Below are 21961 nucleotides of genomic sequence, written 5' to 3' on the forward strand. Positions count from 1 at the left end.
GAGAGACTCGAGACATACTTGGCTACGTTCAGATATAAAATGCATTTAGCCCAGTTGTAACTATTCAGCTATGTATAGAATGAACATGCCACAAATGGAAAAGTGGGGATGGGAACATTTGAGTATAGAACTAAAACTATTTAGGTGATTCCCCTAAGCAGCAACATTTCCCCCTAGAACAACACATAAATGACAGACAGATTAAATATTTACAAGTGCATTTCCTTTATAAAAATACATATATTTTTAATAAGCAGGATAGACTAAGTCATTAACAATGACCTGGTTTTTTTTTTCACTTCAATTTGAATTATTTATAAGCTAAGTTTTACAACCACAAAAAGGTTTCTTATGTTACCACTTTTGACAAAAAGCTTAAAATATTGCATACTTTAAAAGAAAATTAATAATGGGATGTTACATATTAAGATTTCTACAAATTGCAAGAGCTGTTGTAATATAAATTGATAACCATCAAGCAGAACATAAAAAGTACAGAATAATTACTAATCACATCTTCCTTCTTTTGTCACTTTTGGGATCACATCTTACAATGATGCTTAAGTCCACCCTATGCATGTTTATATTCAGAAGTCAGTTCCACTGAATTCTGTGATGCTCACTCTCAGGTCATGGTACATAAAATGTAATCATTTTCTCCAGCATTTAATTGGAATATGTGCATTTTTTTTTAAAAAAAAGCATCACAATCTCACCTTTTTCATGCCTTACCTGTGGGTGAACCTATCCTCTTTTTGTTGTTTTGTAATCTAGAAAGTTATGAAAAATATCTACTGCTAATTTGTCAGAATTTAAAATTCAGCATTTCTTTAAAAACAAACAAACTCTGAAAGTTAACAGCCACTCTGCAAAAGTTTTTACAAATGAACTAGATTGTATGTAATACCTCTCATGTTGTTGCCTTATTCATTGGGCAGAAGAGGTTGAAAGCAATGCATTTTACATAAACCATATTATAAAACTCTGTAGTGGATATTAATATTTTCAACAGTGAATGCAAGTAAACCTCACAGCTATTTTTAAAAGGCTAAAATCACTTTGGACAATATTTTGTGCTTTGTAGATTTTACAAGATCAACGGGGCAATGAATTTTTGGGTCCTTGTTCAGATATAGCAGAATAAGTAAAGGCAAAAGCCTCTTGTGTTTAAATCTGTCTCTTTCTTCATCTGTGGGTGTCATTCAGAACTTCTCTGCTGCTCTACACAGTGATTTCTGGCTGGCTGTCCTTTGGTGCTGGAGGCCTTCCTCAGAAACTAGAAACAAGGAATAGGGTGTTTTGTCAAATCCATGTAAACACTTGAGTTGGAGGGAAAGGATTTTTGTAAAATAGTAGCTTTTTAAAACAAAGGCTGAAGTGTTTACTTTCCAAAACCATCACTAATGCTGATGATGTCATCAGCCTTACATGGTGTACCATTATTTTTTCTGTGTATAAGACACCCCGTGTATAAAATGCCCCCACTTTTTAAAATCAAAATTTCTTTCTTTGCAAGAAAGTGGAGGGGGAAGGTTTCTGCTTTCCCCCCACATTTCTGTTGAAAAAAGTAGCTTTCGCCCTCCAGGTTTTGCAAAGAAAATACAGGGGGAAAGCAGAAATTGCTTTCCCCCTGCATTTTCTTTGCAAAACGTGGAGGAGGAAAGCTGCTTTTTGCAACGAAAATATAGGGAGAAAGCAGAAATTGCTTTCCCCCTCCATTTTCTTTGCAAAACATGGAAGGAGAAACAGGGATCAAAGCACTTTGATCCCTCCCCTCTCCTTACTTCTGAGTATAAAACAACCCTCAATTTTTCCTTTAATTATTTATACACGGAAAAATACAGTAAGTTACGGCTAAAAGGAAGCTGCAGGACTGTGATAAATAAATTCTAAGATAAATTGTGAAATTAAGACCTAAAAGTAATAAAAACTACAGTTCTAGGCAGGAGATAAATTTCACTGTTGGGGAGGAAATAAGCTCCCAGAAGTTTTCACTTTTTTTGTCTAGCAAGTGCCTTCCTTTCTTCTTTCCTTCCTTCCTTCCTTCCAGTTTCAGTAAAAACCTCAGTATACAACAAGGCATTCTTGGAATATTTCCTGTTTTGTCTGTCTTGGTTTACTAATCTTCTGTATCATCCATTACCCTTGGGGAGACACATACACATCCTGTGTGCTCTTATAGTTTATTGGATTTGTTAAACTCTGCCCTCTATTATGACAAGAATTTGTGAAAAGCACTATAAGACATGTACTGTATGCATAAAAGATGCCACAAGAAATAAGCACTGATTATGTTACGTTGCACACTCAATCTAACACTTCGATTTGGCAATAGTCAAATATAGCTTTGGAAATGCATTTTTTTCCCTTTCTTGTGCTGCTACCCAGAAGCAGTGTGCTTCTATCTAAGATGTGGAAAATGATTCTTCCTGGATAATCTTCACAGTACTTTCTGTATAAAAACAACTTAAGTAACGGATATAAGAACAAGCTTTCTGAATGAACACAGGCAACTGGATGTGCAAATACTGCATACATCTCACTAATGTAATAGAACTGTGTTACATAGGCTTTTGAAACTGGCCACCATCCACTCAAAGGGCGGGGAGGGAAAACATGATTTGGCACCAGATGTATACTGAACATATAGGACCAGCTAGTTGACTTTCTATAAGTGGCAGGCAAAATCAGGCACAACCTATGTGACATAGATCTAAAATTTCAGCATGTAACAAAGGAGATTACTGTAGTCCAACAGAGTCTACTTATATCCATTTATGAAGACTAATGTCTTACAAGAATCCCTTGGCTTAGTTTGAGTGGTTCCCCTGCAAACATATTGCAGTCCTCTGAACATAGTAATTAAAATAATAGCTTGAAATTTTCAGTGTGAAATTCAAAGCTTCCAAGCTTCTTTTGTGAGACAAAAATGCCCAGTGATTCTATGAGAAACACTGACTTCACCCCTTTCGAACACCATACAGACATCTTATACCAGGCTAGACCGATTTGTCCATCAAGCTAAGTATTGTCTACTTTGACAGCAATCTTAAGGTGGAGATCCCAGCAACTGAATCTGGATCCTTCTTCATGCAAAGCATGGGCTTTTCCGTTCAGTTATGATACTTCCTCATAGTTTAATATCAAAAATGATTTAGTAGGAAAAACTGCTTTGGAATGAGAGTCCCCTAGGACATGTGGATTCAGAGGAAATGATCCAGAACAGCTGCAGCAACTCTATTGTCAAATTTGCTATTTTTCTCCCAACCATGTTTTGTTTTACAGCTCGCAACAGAAATCACCATAACCATTGTTTCGCTTTACTGGATTATTAATATCTTCATTAATTGCTTGATATTCTTTGGCACAAAAAGCTTGTGGCTATGTTCTCTTAATCTCTCATCTTACTGCTATTTTTCTTGATCAACAGTAATATTATTAGGAGTGGTTGTAAGTAAAAATGGGTAGCATTTGCCATCAGTCTACCAAGAAGTTATTAAGTTCTATAGAAGACATCAGCAGTTGGCTGTTTTTTGGACAATTGCTCAACCAACAGAGTAGAGGCACTATGCAACTATACGAGAAATAAAAAGCTGTAGGCCACAAAGAGGTTACAGGTGGAAGAGACATTTTAAGGCTTCGAGTTTCACATCTGACAAACCTATCTTGGATTTCCATGTTTTTTTCAAGTGGGAAAAAACCTGTTCATATTTATCGAGCTTATAAAACAATATGAAAATGAAATGGGTGTTGTTTCTCAGCCTGAAACATCTGACAGCTGAATCTTACATGTTTAGATCCCCAAATACTTGTTTTTGCATGTTCTTCTCAGCGCAGTGAAAAGCAAAAATTCTTTTGACATACAAAAAGAGATAATTCAAGGTGTATTATTATTAAATACTGTATAATTTGGGCTGAATATGCTAAAAGAGACTATTAAAATGAAATGTGAGCTTTTGTGGATTATGATCCATTATTTCACACAATGGCCAAAATCCTGTTGCTTAGTGTAGTAATCACAGTAGAGCAGGTGGCTCACTGAAAGAGTGTGGATTTGGTAGTCAGTTCCTCTATATGATGTTTCTTTGATTCAATTGTGACCTGTGGTTTACTTTAGCATACTAAGTCTCAACTGGTGTAGCATCATTTGAATCAATGAAACTTACAGAAGAGCTGACTCATTAAAACTCCTGTAGTGTGATTTAGTACACTAAGCAACAGAATTTTGGTCAGTGTTTGGGGAATAGAACAGTATGTGATAGCTTTATTAAGCCACTAAAGTATCACAGAACTTAGGTTTTGACTTTTTCAAGAATATTTATTAGGCTGGACATTACAAAGCAGGGGGTAGTGCAGAAAAACAGTGTTCAAACTAGACTAACGGTGTGATCAGATGGTGAAAAAGTATGCAACTGATTGCACTGGAAAGAGTCACTTTACAGGGAGCAATCTCATTTAAAGTAACCCTTCTGTCTGTCAGGGAATCATTCCATCCTGCCCCCACCCCCCAAATAGTAGCCCTATGGATGGACCAAAAAGGACCAGTTTAGACATGGATTGGGATTGGGCTGAAAGGGCAATTTCCTGTGTCATGAGATTACCCAGAAATAGATTGCTCCAAACTATGCTTCAAGAGATCCAAAATGTGATCTATTTTCCCATATGATCACACTTTTACACTGCTTAGTCATTAAGGTGATGAAACTCTTTTGTTTTTATTTTTGTTCTGCTATTTAGGAAACCAGTGAGAAGGGAGAAAAATTGACATTTACTAATATTAAACTGAAATGTTTCCACAACATTGGTATTAAAAGACTAGCCCTGATAGTGTATTAATGATGGAAATTTCAGAAATTTCAGTAAAGTTATTGTATATTACTGACCTGCATTGACACAGTCTGGATATTATCTGTAGGTCCTGAAAGCACAGCTTTTGCATTGATTTCCAAACTTTGGGCTGATATATGGAGTAGAAACTTACATGCTTTCCCCATGGCAAGATTCACAAGTTCTGGCTATGTATCTAACATAGGCATTTCTTTCAGGAGGAGATGCAGGAATGGCTAATTTGAATGTTACTCAGAATCATGGAAATGCCCAAATTATTGTTATATCCCTTGTCCAGTGCTTCCAGGTAATGTCTAAAAATAGCTTTCAAAACACACTATTAATATATTTGCCCCAAAGCTAGTTTGTACACAGAGGCAGGTATCTACACTGTAATCAGATGGTGCGCTTGTGTCTGTTCTCATCTAAGATCCAAATAGATTCATCAGCCCAAAAGAACAGTAGACATCCTTTCCTAGGAGAAGTCTCATGTGCAGTATAGCAACTGCTCTTACAAACGAATTGAACTGAAGACGATGCAGTTTTTTATATTGCATGCAGAAGGATGTTCTGTTGCTCAAATTTTGAAACGTAAGATTTCACTGAGTGTGAAACCCTTTCATGAACCTAATTGCAGGGGCAGCCAGTGGTCTTTCAGACATGGCTGGACTCTAAATTCCATCAACCCAAGACAGCACACCTAATGGCCAGGGTCAACAGAATATCTAGTTCAATGTTTGGAGAGCTGAAAGTTCTCTGCCTCTACCTTAAGATGCTATTTGAATTAAAATTACTGCATCTACAGAACTGTGCCCACAATATTTCACAGGTGATCAGTACTGAGGAAGCAGGCACTGGCTTCAGTTCCTTTTCTTCCCATCTCTTTTGCTGCATCTGACAGTGCCGATCACATTATACAGGAGAAGGGACCTCCACAAGCCCAGCAGTGACAACACAATGTTCTGCTCTTCTGTTGGTTACTGTAAATTGGAGCTCACATCTCTTGCATGTGGTGTCTGAAGGGCACTGGGTTATTCCCCAAAGTGCACAATACATCTCTTTATGTAGCAAGACATAATGTTTCACATGCGATGGCAGAACAAATACTGGTTTGGAGTATTTGTTCTGCCACAGTATCCCAAATTTAATTAAGGACCCCATAGCTTCTCAAAGTGAACTATATTACTTATGTTCTATAATTTACTTACAGGTAAATGTGTTTATTAACAGTTGTACAGGTTATTCAACTATATAGTTATTTTGGCTTTCAACTGTGTAAAAATAATGGAAGACAGGAAACAATGTGGAATATATTGTGATCTCTGTAATGATATCCATAACACAACGTATTTTTTTACAAGAAGGAATGCACGTGCAATAGCTAAGGCAACCATCAACATTTTTGTAACACTACTGCTTCTTATCAAAAGAAAACCCTGAAAAGCCAGTAGTTTTGGTCAGGTAGCTTTGTCAATCATATTAAATCCACTTCAGTTTTAATGTGGCAATCAGTTCTACAATAGCTGCTAGATTCTAGATAACCACAGAAATTTGTAATGAATGCCATTAAACTGGCATATTTTAGAATACACCGTTATGTATTATTCATCACCCTAACTAATGCAGAAGTAAACTTAGTGGTCCTAATCCAGAACACCTAAGACCATTCGTTTTAGTAGATCCTCTTTTCTGCAATATTGCCAATATTTATCGAAAATGAAATAATTCAAAAGGGAAGCCCACTCTGGCAACAGTTTGAAGGATAGACAAACACTGTTTAGTGCATCACGAACTTGAAAACTCATGTTCCTCCTTGTACGTAAGTTATTATATAGCAAAAATAACCTTACCTGATGTATGTGTGCTGATCTGCTACTGCTCCAGTTCAAACATCTAGGTAAGTCATACATACTAATGAAGGGGGGTTATGAGACATTATACCATTTAGGTTCAATGCAAAAGGATTGTATTTACTGTCTCTGACACAAAATCTAAAATTTCAGATGCTGCAAACTAATGAGTACATTATATCTGGACCTATGAGAAATTGAACAAGATAAATTGTAGTGGCCCAATAACCACATTCCTAAACCATATATTATATACAATGTAACCACAGAAGGACAATCATGTAAGTATCACCTCTCCAATGGGCTCCCCTTTGTGTGCCCACTCTCAGTAGTTGTGAGACTGGTCATGTGATCAGTTGCACAAATAGTTGTGTAAGTACTTTGCCAGAGTAGGGTAATCCTTACATTATTACCCTTCTGCTCTGAAGAGGATACCAGCCCAAATATTTTAAAGGTATAGTTTTAACCTTTTATACAGTACTTTTTTTAAACAGTGGGTTTTCAATAAAAGTGTACATGTGAAAAAAAACCCCCATCAACTGCAACACCACATGTGAAAGAGCAGAGGGCTACCTCTGCTAAAATAACCAATGTTATGGACCAGTGAATGTTTCTAACAGGCAAAACAAGTATTCAGAGATTTAGACTCCTGACTATACATTTAACAATTTGGCTACAGTTTTCAGTCTCTGATGCCATAACTATCGTATGAATTTTCAGTATGAATGGCACTTGGCTTACTCTAAAAGTGGGGAAAGGATTGTTGATCAACTCAAGAAAAAGTCCGTATTTGCATGCTGCAATTCTGGTTGTGTCCCCCCAGTCCAGGCACATCCATTCATTGTGCAATCTGTCGATGAGTAAACATAGTGCAGGATTAATCTCAGTGGGATCTGGCCCTTTGGTCTAACTGAAGTCAATTCTGGGTCGATACTGGAGTACCATGGGGTAAGACTAAAATCACAATGGAAACAGAACAAACAGAAAAAATGACAGCATGTAGGCACAAGCATGTGAGGAATAATTATTAACATTTCTGAAGAGATTTTAGTTAGCAATTATTTATCAATCTATAGATGTTTAAAATAAATAAACAAAAAGATGGGGGCTAAGCAAATTAGAAATTCAGAGATACACAAACTCCTCCCATTTCATGTCAGATTGGGTTTGAATGCTGAACCAGATTTATGCAACTTCCCAGTGTGTGTGTGGGGGGGCTGTAAGGCTGCAATTAATCACAAACTGTACCGTTGTACTACAACCTGCAGCAACCCATGGGACGAGAGTGCTAGGGAACCCTACCATATCCTTGTTTCCTGCAGACCTAAAAGAGCAGAGTGTCCCTCTCCCTTCTGAAAGGGAAGACTCTTTCCTTCTATGTGTGGGGTGGTGGTGGGTGGTTGAAATCCTGCAGCACAACTCATACACAATGAAGATGATGTCAACACCAGCAGCAAACTAGTTAAAGATAAATTCATGCTGATTAAAGGCAATTCTAGGGTGCACGTGACTCATACACAATGTGTCAAAGTCTCATGCACCTTGAAATGCCCAAAGGAAGCTTGTAATCAGTGGTGACTTGCCACTAGTCATGACATCATTGCTGTGAATGCAGAGCTGCACAACAGAAGTACAGCACATCCATATGTTAACTGGTTGCCATTCAACATTCATTGATAGCAGCAGAGGGAGCAGTAAGTGCTCAAGTATTACAAGAGATCATTGAAGTATTTTATTGGATTTAGTGGAATTGTTTACGTGCCTTTCTAAAAACTAAGTATCTTGAGCATGCTAATGAAAATTACTGTATACATTATTTCCTTCTGCTTTAAAAAACAAAACTACATGGACATTAAACATAACAAATGAGGCTTTTGACCCCAAGGCTGATTTTAATCCAGATTACAAGAACTTTCCAACATTAATAGGGAAACTACCTCCCCTCAGATCTGATTTACAACGGATGTACTGATGTCCTCTTAATGACTATAATGTGTACAGTCGGGAGTGCCTCTTACCTGATAAAAAGAGCCATCCTGTGAGCAGACTTGTGAAGATGAGCAGTTCTGACACCGAAACTGCAAAGGAGATGATTTTCTGATCAGATAAGAGGCATCCACAACTGGACATTGATTATAAGTCATTACATTTTTTTTACATTTAGAATTTTATTATTTTATAATTAAGACAGTATTATATTGCTATCAAAACAAGAATAAGCAGGATTAGCTATTAGGAGTAGCAAACAATCTTTAAGTTGCAAAGAATTTAGCATTCAAATAGAATACACATAAACAAATGTAATATTCATTATTGTATATTCATGGAAGCATACTGTTAAGATTAACTCTTTTAAACATTAAATCAACCTAAACTTTATTTAAAAACAACACAGTAGCAGTCTAAAGGACCACTTCTAGCTATGTTACAGACAAAACTAAGAACATAATCTGTTCTGGCTGGAATCCTATTAGTTATGCTCATCAGCATCCTATTACTTTTGTCAAACTATGCAAATCTCAGTGTTAAATTGCTGCCACTTGAGAAGCTGGTACTTATATTTCTTTTTGTGACTTGACACACAGTAACAATTACTGTACCAGTAGAGATGGTTATGAAATAAACCATGAACCAAAAACACACATGGGGAATTGCACTTTCATGAAGTGAAATGAAATGTCGAACTTTTCATCATTGGCATTTCGTTTCGTCCCTGCCTCCTAGAAAGCTCCCCTTCATGGGCCCCAGGACCAACTTCATTCACCCCCTCTGCTACCACTGGCCAGCTGAGTAAGATAGTCTGGGCCTACTTCCTACCTCAGTGTTTCCTCAGCAGCTTGGGGTATTGTGAGAAGTGTAGCTTTGCTGCCTATTGGGCTATATATAGGGAACCCTCAAAGAACTTACATCGGTGGGAAACTCATGAAAGGGGGACTTTCTGTGTAGCTGAAATTTAGAGATGGGCCGAAACCAAAGGAACCATGAAGAAGTTTGCATTAAAAAAATTTGGCATTGTTCGTGGTTCATGATCACCAACAAATCACCACAAACCATTATGCGGGTTCATGTCCATCTCTAATTACAAGCTTTGACTTCTTAACTAGCAGCAGTTTGTAGATGAGATTTATGTTGTTGGGCTTACACTGGCTTAAGTAAATGAATTCTAGACAGAAAGAAGGTATCTTACTTAAGAGATCCAGACAAATGGAAGGACTTTCAGACTCTAAATATTTTAAGTGAAGATGTGCAGTCTTTATGAATCCGTTGCATTTACATTGATTATGAGAAAAGGTGGATTGTTTTGACTGAATCTGTCAGTTCAAGCTGAAAGTACAATTGTTCCCAAGACGTTATTGTTATCCTATATTACTTAAATGGGAACTAATGATTACTGTAAACCAAGAATGTGCACTTTTCTTAATTTTCTAAGCCTCAAACATTTCAAAAGACAGGGATGAAGCTAATAAATATCCACACAAAAAGTGCTGAAATAGTTCAGCCACTACTGCTAAAAACAGATGAAGAACCATGAAACTGTCCTGTTCCACTGCAAAATTATTTCTGTACTACTAGCATAAAATACTGATCTAACAGACTGTAAGCATCTTGTGAGTTGAATGTTCTTTGATCAAAATTGTTCCAAACATAAATTACACTATTTTTTCTACATTATTTGTTGTGCATTAAATCCAATGCCAAACCTACCTAGATCAGACTTACTGAAATCAGCAGCACTTAAACTAGTTGTAGCTCACAAGTTCATTTGTATCAATGGATCTATTCCAAATTGCACTGGCATCTTATATTAGGCCCTGAACACACGAGGCAAATGTTACCTAGTTATAACCCAGTTAGATTGTTGCATACATTTTTGGTCACACAATATGGCCATTATTAAACCATTTCCCCAGCCAGTGGTGTATCTGCGGTTTATTTCCCCCTCACCAGGAGGGTTGTTTTATTTTGTTCTGATGACATATTGGGACATTCCTTACTGGTACTGCATTTATGAACGTCAATCTCACCAGGAAAAACAGAGAAGGGAGAATGGCCAGATACAAGCGGCCCCCTTCAAGAAGCATGCACACCCTGTGAGGCTTGACAGAGGGGTGGTGGCAGGTACTCCAAGCCTTTGCTGGCAGAGGGAGGGAGGGAAATGGGGACCAGCCAGGACCAAGGTGCCACTTCAAAGAAGCACACTCACCCTGTGAGGCTTGGTGCAGGGGCAGCGGTGTCTAAGCCTGGCATTTGCTGGCAGAGGGAGGGAGGGAGAGAGGGAGAGAGTGGTTAGGGGCTTCATTTTTTATTTTATTTAAAAAACAATATAAACTAAGAAGCTGCACTGCCCAAGGAGACTAGATAGAAAATAAATCAGTTCCACAGTGTAGCCAGCCACAATATTTGAAATAACAAGAAATGAATCAGTCACGTTAAAACAAATTGGAATGTTAGTCCTGGTATATATACTATGTGACCTCCATTCAGTACAGCAGAGGTATGGATAGTATTTTTAGAAGTGGGGAACATTTGCCTGGTGTGATCAGGGCCTAAGTCACAAATATAGGTAGTACACTGTTACTCATGTACACAGAGATGTCACTCTGGAATGTTCCTCAGCTCTTGTTGCCCCCCCCCCACCCAAAAAAAGGTGGATATTTATCGGGGAAATACCCTTAGCTAATTATTCAAACAGATGGAACTATTTATGACAAATTCAACTTCATCTTCGTTGCCCATCATGATTTCCACAGGTTTTTTTCTTTTGGCAACTGTTTGGCGTTAAAGAGGCTTGAGGGGGGAGGCATTTTTGCTGTTATTTTTCCCCTCCTCTGCTTTTAAATATAAATGGACAAATAAGCAATACATATGCAAAAAAGGCAAATTTAAACAAAAAAGTTATATTTTATTTACATTTTCGCCTCGTAGCCTCCATCTTGTCATGTAGATGAATTCCATAGTGTGATCCTTCCCCATGATTTCCCCATTGCATAGTACATCCAGCTTAAACAAAAAGAAAATGGGAAGTTCAGTAAATCATAACTATTAAAAAGTTATAACAATAATGCTCTGTAATCCTTCCAATGTTTCTGAGAAGTGAATTATTACCATGTAACAGGAAATGAGGACAAGAGAATAGATCATATTTATGCAAGATTAACGCTTAGTGAAACAAAAAGCCAAAACAAACAACTCTGATCCAAACTGCTTCCATGTACTTCCACTTCCACTCCTAACAAAGTATTGTATTTAAATAGGCCATTTAAAATTAAAGAAGTCTGAAAAGTCTTGGGGTGTGAAATATGTGGAAGCATTCAGTACAAACATCCAAAGCATCTCAATGTTCTTAACCACAGTTTACTTGGGATCTGTTAGGGCCCTGACAGTATAAAATGGTTACAGGTCTGTCACTTAGAAAACAAAAAACAACCAAAATACAGCACGTATAGATAAAACAAAATGTCTATGTGTTGCTTCTAAAAGATGTGTTGCATCTGAGGTAAGAAGACAGACCAAGATTTGATTTAGTGTAAGAACCTGCCTTATAGGAGGTCAATTTTCCTCATCCCCAGTATTTCCTATTCTAGCTGATATGGAACATCATTCTAGGATGCAGCGATCTTCCATATCACTAGGTTAACCACTGCCCCCACACAACTGGAGAAATAAGAGATTCAATCCGGAACCTAAGTGAGCAAAGTGTACACTCAAATGGCTGAGCCAGAATCTTTTCCCAAATTCAGCCTGCCTGTATTGATAACTACAATATAAGGTGTGAATGTAGGGTCATATAATGAGTAAGAGGTTTCCTTTAGCTATGCTAAAAATCTGCTTTAATCTGTAGTCTATCAGGCTTATTGACACTTAACAGGATTACTCAATTGGTTGATGCTCATTTGGCTGAAATCTTGTTGCTTAGCATAATCAATTGTACTGAAGTAGGCCTATAAGTTGGCTGACTGCCAAAGAATTTATGCTTTTGAATTGTGGTGCTGGAGGAGGTTCTTGAGAGTCCCCTGGACTGCAAGGAGAACAAACCTATCCATTCTGAAGGAAATCAACCTTCAGTGCTCACTGAAAGGACAGATCCTGAAGCTGAGGCTCCAATACTTTGGCCATCTCATGAGAAGAGAAGACTCCCTGGAAAAGATCCTGATGTTGGGAAAGTGTGAAGGCAAGAGGAGAAGGGGACAGCAGAGGACGAGATGGTTGGACAGTGTCACCGAAGCTACCAACATGAATTTGACCAAACTCCGGGAGGTAGTGGAAGACAGGAGGGCCTGGGGTCCATTGGGTCACAAAGAGTCAGACATGACTTAACTAAATAACAACAAGCCCTATAAAATTAGTGGGGATATAGTGAATCACCCCCTCTGTAAGTTCCATTGATTCAAACAGGCGTGGGTTAAACCGCAGAAGCCTCTGTGCGGTAAGGTCAGAAGACCTGCAGTCGTAAGATTGAATCCCCGCGATGGAGTGAGCCCCCATTGCTTGTCCCAGCTCCCTCCAATCTAGTGGTTCAAAAGCATGTTAAATGCAAAAATGTGAGTAGATAAATAAGTACCACTACAGTGGGAAGGTAACGGTGTTCCGTGTCTAGTTGCACTGGCCACGTGACCACGGAAGATTGTCTTTGGACAAATGCTAGCTCTCTGGGTTGGAAACGGAGATGAGCACTGCCCCCTAGAGTCGGACATTACAGGACAAATTGTCAAGGGGAACCTTTACCTTTACCTAACTGTCTTTAGCATAGTACATCACAACTAGATTAGGTCCATTTGAATCAACACAACTTTCAGAGTTGACCTACCAAATCCATGTGGATTCAATTGGCTTACTTTAGTGCAACTGTGCTAAGCAATAGGATCTGAATCTGTTTCATTTTTTCTGTAATATATACCACGCTCTAGGAGTTAAGAACAAGACTTTCAGGGCAAGCACCATTTCTACTATGGAAATGTTTCTGCAAATAATAACATTTTCCACTGAGGTCAAGTTAATTCTGACCTCAGTTAAATATAATCTTCCAAACTGTGTAGTAATCTTCCATAAAACAGAGACCTAATTCTGGATTACAATAATTAAATTATAGACATGTACACATTTGCATTGGAGTAAGAAGGATTGGTTTCTAAATAAATACGCAAAGGATCAGATTACCAATATCTTTCTGTGTTTGGCATTCAAGCATGAAAAATATACTGCTGAAGTTTTTATATTTTAAGCCCACTTCACTTAAATGAATGGCAGGATTTGGGTTATTTTCCCTCATACCTCATAAGAACTTGGAAGCTTTAATTTTAAACTTAGAAATTTCTTGATAGTTCCTACTGTCACTCGTGTAGAACACCGGATGAATTTCTTCATCAATCCCTGTAAGAAAAGAAAGAAAATTTATAAACTTGAACTTTTAAATCTCAGTTAGATCCCAAACTATAAACAGAAACAGACAAATTTGTCTAGAAACATGTTTAGGATGAGGAGATAGCACAAATATATACTTACAATGACAATAAATTATTATTATTAAACAAGAGAGCACATTTAGGATGTGGAACCTCTTGAACTGCATCACACAATGACATTACAGTGTGTGACAATCCTACAAACTTAACATCCTGATGCAATAGTGCTCTAATAACCAAATATTCGCTAACATTCAACCCTCTGCCATGCTTTCACTATTTTATTTTAATGTTTTTATTAATATTATTTTCATTTTGTTTACACTGTATTGATTATTTTGTCTTATTGTCCCATTTTATTGTATTGTTTTGCTTTATATTGTATTATTTTATTGTATTGTGCAAATCGCCCAGAGTGGTCTGGGTTGCCAGATGGGCAGTATAGAAATTAAACAAATGAACAAACAAACAAACAAACAAACAAACATAAATCCACCTAAATTTTCAGTTATTTTTAATATATATATATAAATTTATTAAACCAACATCTGACCTAAACAACATAAACCTAACACCACAATAAAATACAATTACTTAATACACCAGTGCCACCATCACCCTCAGGGCTAGCATTAATAATATTTTAAATATCATTCAGTCCAGTTTCTCTCCAAAACTTCATTGTTTCTTCCCTCAGTGTATACCCCTTCCCTCTCCGAAATACATATTCCAAGAATACACTCCATATTTTCTTAAAATCATTATTTTTGATAGGCCTCTTCTTATTTTCATATCACATGTCAGTTTATCATTAATTGCCATATCCCATAGTTCTCTATACCATTCCTCTAAATTGAGTTGGTTATTATTTTTCCAGTTTCTTTCGAAAATTAACCTTGCTGCCGTAATCATTATTACTATTAAGTTCTTATTTTCTTTCAACAATTGAGCCTTCCTAAGCAAATTCAATAAAGCCATTGACAGGGACATTTGAATATTTAATCCAGTTTTTTCCTTTATTTCTTTAAAATTTTGCTTCCGTTCTTGCTTTCCTAGTTCACATGACCACCACATATGTATATACGTCTCCTTCTCTTTTTTACACCTCCAGCATAGTGATGATACATTTTTGTTTATTATATTCAGCTTTACTGATGTTAAATATTCATTTTTCAGTTATAACAACGCTGTCATTCTGCAAGCAGGTTTGTATTCAAGTTTGCTCATAAGTAAAAGACAACCTTCTCAATAATCATCAATTGCAGTTCCAGTCTGAGCTTTCTGATCCACATTGGAGGCCCTTATCTTGGTCCCATCACCTTGAGAGGCAGATATATTGGCAACATGGCAAAAGGCTCCTAACACCCTGTCAAGGAACACTAAACTGCTCTCACAGATTATTATGGAAGAGCTTTCTATCAGGTGGGAACTATGTTTAATTGAACTGATGTTTTTAATTTAACTGTACTGTATTTTATTTTTAGAAATTGTTTTTGTGTTCAGTTCTATTAATTTTATTCAGTCTCAGCGGCCTAAATCCTATTGCTTAGCACACTAGGGTAGGCCTGTTGAATTGATGGGGATTTGATGAGTCAGCTCCTCCACAAGTGCCATTGATTCTAATAGAATTTCTCTAACTATGACTTACTTTGGCATAGTAAGTTAGGTTCATTTGAATCAATGGAACTTATGGAAGAGATGTATCACTAAATCACCATTCATTCAACAGGCCTACTCTAATACATTTTATTATGTTAAGCAACAGGATTTGGGCTATTATGTGGTGTCCTGAGTTCCACTTTGAGGAGAAGGGCAGGGTCTTAAACAAGCAAGCAAACATTTGCATCTGACAACTAATGGTGCTTTTGACAAGACTTATGATTTTTAGATAACCACTCTGCTATAAAACACAATAATGATTTCAGTAAGAATTTTCACCAGCTTTGTTACATCCAAATAAAATCAAGTCCACAGTGTTTTACTACTTTAAAGCAGCAAAAATGATTTCAAAACTCACCTTTACTACATTGTCCCCAGACTGCCCATTGTTCCGTAAACAATCCAGACATATAGCAATCTGAGGGTCACTCCTGTGATAGTCTTTATCCTCTTGATTTCCATCTCCATCATCATCATCTTTGGGATTTTCTGATTTTGGATTTTCTTCTGGAAAATAATGATAAAGTAGTATGTATCATGTAAACATGTACTACGTATCAGCTGAATGAACTAAAAGTAACAATCCAATTTGTTATTTGAATGCGAGTTCTACCAAAACCAATGAAATGTGTAACTCAATAGTGTGATGCTGGATTTTCCTCTGTACAATGGCAGTTGTGCTATGGTGTATTTAGTAGCTCTATGCTACTCTCCCTGCTGTTCAAAAGCTACATAAAAATGTTGTGGCACATTAACTTGGGAAGTAGTCTGGTATCATGTCCTAGCTTTATTTTTTTTTCATACTCAGGTGAGATGGAGAAATGACCAAGACTGGTAATGAACTAGAGAAGGTCAAACAAGCTGCAACACAGTCGATTTAAGATGAAAGTACCACTGAAAGATGGCTGTTTATTCAGGAAGGTGGTGCTCATCTAGTTCTTGGTGGTACTCCCTTTTAATAAACAGCCCTCACATTTTTGTTCTAGTTCATATGATCTGTTGAACACAATTTCATCTGAATAGTGCCCAAATTAAACTGAGCAGGCTGTTCCGAAAGGGAGCCAGAAGATCGCAGAGAGGACAAAACTGGAGTCCAATGAGAGGGAGAGTTGGTATAGAAACCTGTTTCTTTTTATCTCAGGAAAATAGGCCATGAAAACAGGTTTTAGTGCCTTTGCATACTATAATCTGTTCACCAGCGTATTTTTTCTTTAGAATTCTGCTCCTAGGCAATCCAAATTTTATCTAACACCCCCACAACTGGATTTTGTGACTCCTATGGTTTGTGTATTTTATCATATTTGCATATGTTGCACAGTAAAAATAGCCTTAATGATGACAACTTACTGAAGTTGGTTTCAAGAAACTTGCTCTAGCAACAGCAAAAACATCTCAACTTATTCCAAGCACTTCCCCCATCAAGGATACTGAAATCTCTAGGCACTTAAATTTTGCAAATTTCTGAAAATATTATCCAGATAGTCCTTCAGACAACTTTACATTAAAAAAATGAAAGAATAAGTGGAAGAGGTAGATAACACACACATTACCTTAACCTTATAAATTCATGATATTAATCTGTGCTTCCCTGTTCATAATCAACTTTCAGTAATAGAGTTCTATATAAGGAGTCATGGTGCAAATTAAGGCCAATTGGAGCCAAGCTAAACAAAGCACTAATTTAATTATGTAATACTCTTCTAATCACTGGTTTCAGGTACAAAAAATTTAAGGTTTCTGCACAGAACCAGTTTTGGGCAGGAAAGCAATAGCATTAGGCCATATTTTTCCTATCATTAGATTATAATTATTTCAAATATTTATTTAAGGATTTAGGTTAACTCTTCTCAGGGCATATGGGGGAGGGAATATGGTATAGGCATGTCATTACAATTGTGCATGTTTGCCTCCAAATGTCTAGACATGTAATCACATCAGCAAGGTTTGAGATTTTGATATGAACATGTATTAAATATTAATATTGTATAGTTAAATGTAAAATGGCTGATTTTACCTGACTCACTGTACTGATTGTATTCAGGTGTGGGTATCAAGGATTAAGACTTAATGTTGTACAGCTGTGTACGTGATGAAACTTTGTGTAACAGAAAATGAAGTAATGTATTTTCTGATTGGTCACAGAACTGTATATAAATCATGTGTAAAATGAATGTCTTTATCTGCTGTAAGATCACTTTTTCCTATGCTGTGTGTTGCTTCATGTCATGTTATGCTGCCAGAGGAATGTCTGTTATCTATGAATATATGTAAATAGACTTAAGTTGTTGGTTTTACTCTGTGTCATAGTGTCATAAGTATCTCTGCTAACCAATATCTCCTTACTTTGCTTACATTTACCTTCACAAAGGTGATTCCTGTGCAGGATACATTTGGAAGACATTAGAATTTGTAATCTATGTGTATTGTTCAGTGTCTTACTGATTTTGTAAACAAAATACTAGCATTCTCCCTGATTCTATTCAATGGACAGCCACATAAAAATCCATGCAGTTAATCAATTTGAACTGTCAAATGCTTTCAGATACCTGCACATATGTAATATCCCAAGTGAACAAGGATAACTCATGTAAGACATATATTTTACTTTAAGAACAAAATTTTGCTGTACAAAAACACAGGCAAACTGGGTATCTTTCAATATATAAAGACAATCAAAACAGTCTAGTAGATTATTGGATTTGGACTTGCAAATCCAGGTTCAAGTCTTAATGGAGCTATGAAACTCACTGAGTGATTTTGGGACTATTACTTATACTGACACAATAGTGATTAATCCTTATGAGTTTTTTCTGAGGATTTGGTGGAGAGGAGGACAGCCATGTATACTGCCTTGAACTCACTGGAGGAAAAGCAATATATAAATGTATCCAATGGCTTCAAAACTGTAGACAAGCCAGTACTGTACTGAACTTCTGGTTGAGACAACGGTTTCTATAAATACTGCATTTTAATGTAAGCTATGCTGAAAACAAATAGCTCGGAATATCTAAGTTATATACCATAACCGACTCCAAGGGACAACATCAACATCAAGGAAACCCCAGGCTTGATTTTACAACAGCCGAGCTGGGCTGTTGAGGACCGGACATTTTGGAGATCACTCATTCCTAGGGTGGCAATATGTCAGAGGCAACTTGACAATACATAACAACAAAGTGAAAAACACAATTGCTAGACATGCATATGCTTTTTGTGAGTGTTGGGTGGTAATATAAAATATTTGACTTTACCCAAAAATACACTGGACCTTATTAAAGCACTGTTACATTACCACAAAATAATTACCATCGCCATTTTCTTGAGGTTTGTTTTTCTTCCAGAATTCAGTCTCACGGTACAGTTCCTCTAGATTGCAACATAAAGGCAGATCAATAATCCAGAATATCACAACAGGATGATGGGGGCGGGGATGACAGCAATCGAGTTGTGGTGTGGGTAGGGAGACTTACTTTCTCGAAGTCCTGGAACCAACTTAAATATAATTTCCTCTAATGTGTTATCCAACCTAGGACAGACAATATTAGATGGTTTTTTTAAGAAGCTGAAAGACTTAAGATGAATTTATTTATTTTAAGCTAGTTATTAAGAAACATTATAGACATGTAGTGCTGTAGATGCTAACAAAAACAGTACAATAAATATTTAAGAACATTTACATTTTACAGTAATGAATACAGACTGACCACATGGGTTATTTAAACTGCTGTCTGGAGTGCTGCTGGTGCACTCTCAAAGATGGCAGTCAGATAATATTTTTTGCTAAAGTGCACCAGACGGCCCCACCCCCTGAGTAATCTTACTTGGACCTTTCCGCCCCCTGTCAAGGGTCTTCTACTTTTCTGGTGTGGGTAGGATTGCTTTAGTTTAGATCGGTTCCAGTGTGTGTGATCATTAGAACTGATCCAAAGCAAGCCCTTCCCCTCTCAATTTGTCAATACTGTATCATGAAGTGGCTTAGTAAATAGGCCACTTCAGGATACTGCCCCTTTCATCCAGAATTTGTTTGTGAATAAGCAGGGCTTTATTCTGGGCAGATCTGACATTTAACAACATCAGGGAAAGAATGGAAGGTTGGTTGAGTGGGTTACCTCACACCTGAAAGGTGGCAGGCAAGCTAGAACAGGGTACAGCTTTAAGACATCTACAGAACGTTCTTCTACTATATACCAACTAGCTATGTCCTCTCCCTCCCATCTTCCTTCACGTATCTAATTCCCATGCACTGTTAAGATCTCTATTTATTTTTAAAGGTCACATATGCACACTGGTGATGGTGCACTTGGCAATATTTTAGTTTTCAAGAAGAAAATAAACAGACAAGCACCACGGAAGTGAAATCTATACAACACAAGAATTTTGGGGAAAGGTAGGGATTTTTTTCATCTCTTAGGAGCAAAGGAGTCGAAAGGCAGGTGATGTGAAAAAATATGATTATATACTGTATTATGGAAATTACTTTTCATTGTAATTGCAAGGAACTATGGGGTGGTATCTCAGATAGTCAGGAAGAGGAAGGTCTTCTAATTTAGTTGGAGAGATGCCTTTAGAAATATTTAAAATGAAACTAGGGAACATTCCCAAGCAGTACATAACTGATTACAATTTAAATGCACATGACATTCCTATTTTAGCAATAATTGACCAGCAGAATTGGACTAATAATAGTAATGAAGAACAATTTTAAATTGTGTGGTTTTATTTTATCTAAAAATTTCAGTGATCCTGTCAATATAAGTTTAAAGACAGCTTCTAAACTCTCATATTTTACTGCTATATTTTTTTCTTACCTCTTTCAAATAAGCTATGATATATTGTTTTTTGCTGAAACAATATGCATGTAATATTTCCTTACCGTAACATTTCTAATGGATTGGTCTCATGGACTTGATTGCCACATCTGGGACAGTCATTGCTGTCTTCAAAGTGCTGTACAATGCAACTCTTACAAACTGCAAAATCAGAGGAGAAATGCATTTTAGGCAAAAATGTAAATCAGAAGAATGACTGCTAAATACTGCCATCTAAAAGAGCATAACTAATGAAACAGCCTTTCACAAACTTTCAACCCATATGAAGACTGTCAAATTGATTTGTGAGATACAAAGCATACTTTTCAGAGTCAGGCAAGAAACAGGTATATATGGCAGATGTGCCTGCATACATATGTATCCCAAACTCAGAAGTAAAAGCATATTATTAACCTCTGTCTAGACCATTATATTTACAACTTTTCAACTGAGACAAATCTGCTTAGTACATGTAAATCTGCCTTACAGTGTCTTTTTTTCAACTACAAAGCTAAAATTTTTCTAGGTAAACTGAAGAAACTAGAAGAGAACACCCACCACCTTAAAAGTGAAAAATCCACAAGGCAGTCTTTTTGCCAAAACATTTACTAAAATAACCAACCTAGGAAAACTGAACTTGACCAAGATTTACCTATCAGCCCTACTCTATGCCATTTTGTCTTCGGGACAAATTTCTGCAGTCCTACAACTTTATTGAAATGTCAATTTCCTGGCAAATCCAGGAAGTAAAAGATGAAAAAATCTAGTGCATTTAATTAAAAAAAAAGTATTCAGGGCTTACAATCCATGACATATTTGCTGATAACAAAGCCCTAAATAAATGAAACTTTTTTTCAAATAACTATATAAAAGAATGTCATTTTTTCCTGTATACGATGCACTTTGAATATCTGAAATATATAAATACTATTACAATGATCCATAAGCCATGTGCCTTAATCCCAAAGTTATAAACTATTAGCATTAATTGGAGCAAACAGCATTTTGTTACAAAGACAGATGACTCACAAAATCCTACTTACAAGTATGGAGGCACTCAGTTACTGTAGTTGGTTTGATAAGATATCCTTTACAGATACAGCAAGTAATGTAGGGATTGAAATCTTTTACACAGTGCTTCCTCTGGGTAGCCATTCGTGGCACAAAACTGTGGCAATAGAAGGGTTTTGGACCCCAGCTGTGAGTCTGGAAGGCAATGATGATGATGATGATGACGACAGGATCACAGGAACCGGTGACCTGCTCTGTGCAGCGGGACCTCTCCAGGCATCTGATCAGAGATCCCAGGGGTGCTTATAGGGTGAGGATTCCTAACCTCTGCTTCTTTTTAAAGTTAGACATCTTTGAGCCCTGGAACACACACACACACACACAAAATGAAACCTAGAATATG

General features: G+C 36.9%; 1 protein-coding gene across 18 annotated transcripts in view; it reads right to left on the reverse strand.

Moving 5' to 3' along the window:
• Nucleotides 1-201: 201 nt before the first annotated feature.
• The window catches only part of PCGF5 (polycomb group ring finger 5), a 65090-nt gene continuing 43330 nt past the window's right edge, over nucleotides 202-21961 (reverse strand). For 5 of the 18 annotated variants that reach the window (XM_078391333.1, XM_020803194.3, XM_020803195.3 and 2 more), the window contains exons 2-10: nucleotides 21591-21918; nucleotides 20613-20709; nucleotides 19210-19265; nucleotides 19046-19105; nucleotides 16098-16246; nucleotides 13950-14048; nucleotides 11589-11678; nucleotides 8696-8755; nucleotides 4298-7631 (exon numbers count right to left, since the gene is read on the reverse strand). In XM_078391333.1, coding sequence (XP_078247459.1) covers nucleotides 7584-7631; nucleotides 8696-8755; nucleotides 11589-11678; nucleotides 13950-14048; nucleotides 16098-16246; nucleotides 19046-19105; nucleotides 19210-19265; nucleotides 20613-20709; nucleotides 21591-21702 — 771 coding nt within the window. In that variant the 5' untranslated portion in view covers nucleotides 21703-21918 and the 3' untranslated portion in view covers nucleotides 4298-7583. Of the gene's footprint in view, nucleotides 1277-4297; nucleotides 7632-8695; nucleotides 8756-11588; nucleotides 11679-13949; nucleotides 14049-16097; nucleotides 16247-19045; nucleotides 19106-19209; nucleotides 19266-20612; nucleotides 20710-21590; nucleotides 21919-21961 lie in introns of those variants that run through there. The other 13 variants (XM_078391335.1, XM_078391336.1, XM_072995296.2 and 10 more) reach the window with 11 other exon arrangements.

This window comes from Pogona vitticeps, chromosome 3, assembly GCF_051106095.1.
Source record: "Pogona vitticeps strain Pit_001003342236 chromosome 3, PviZW2.1, whole genome shotgun sequence".
NCBI classification, from domain to species: Eukaryota; Metazoa; Chordata; class Lepidosauria; order Squamata; family Agamidae; genus Pogona; species Pogona vitticeps.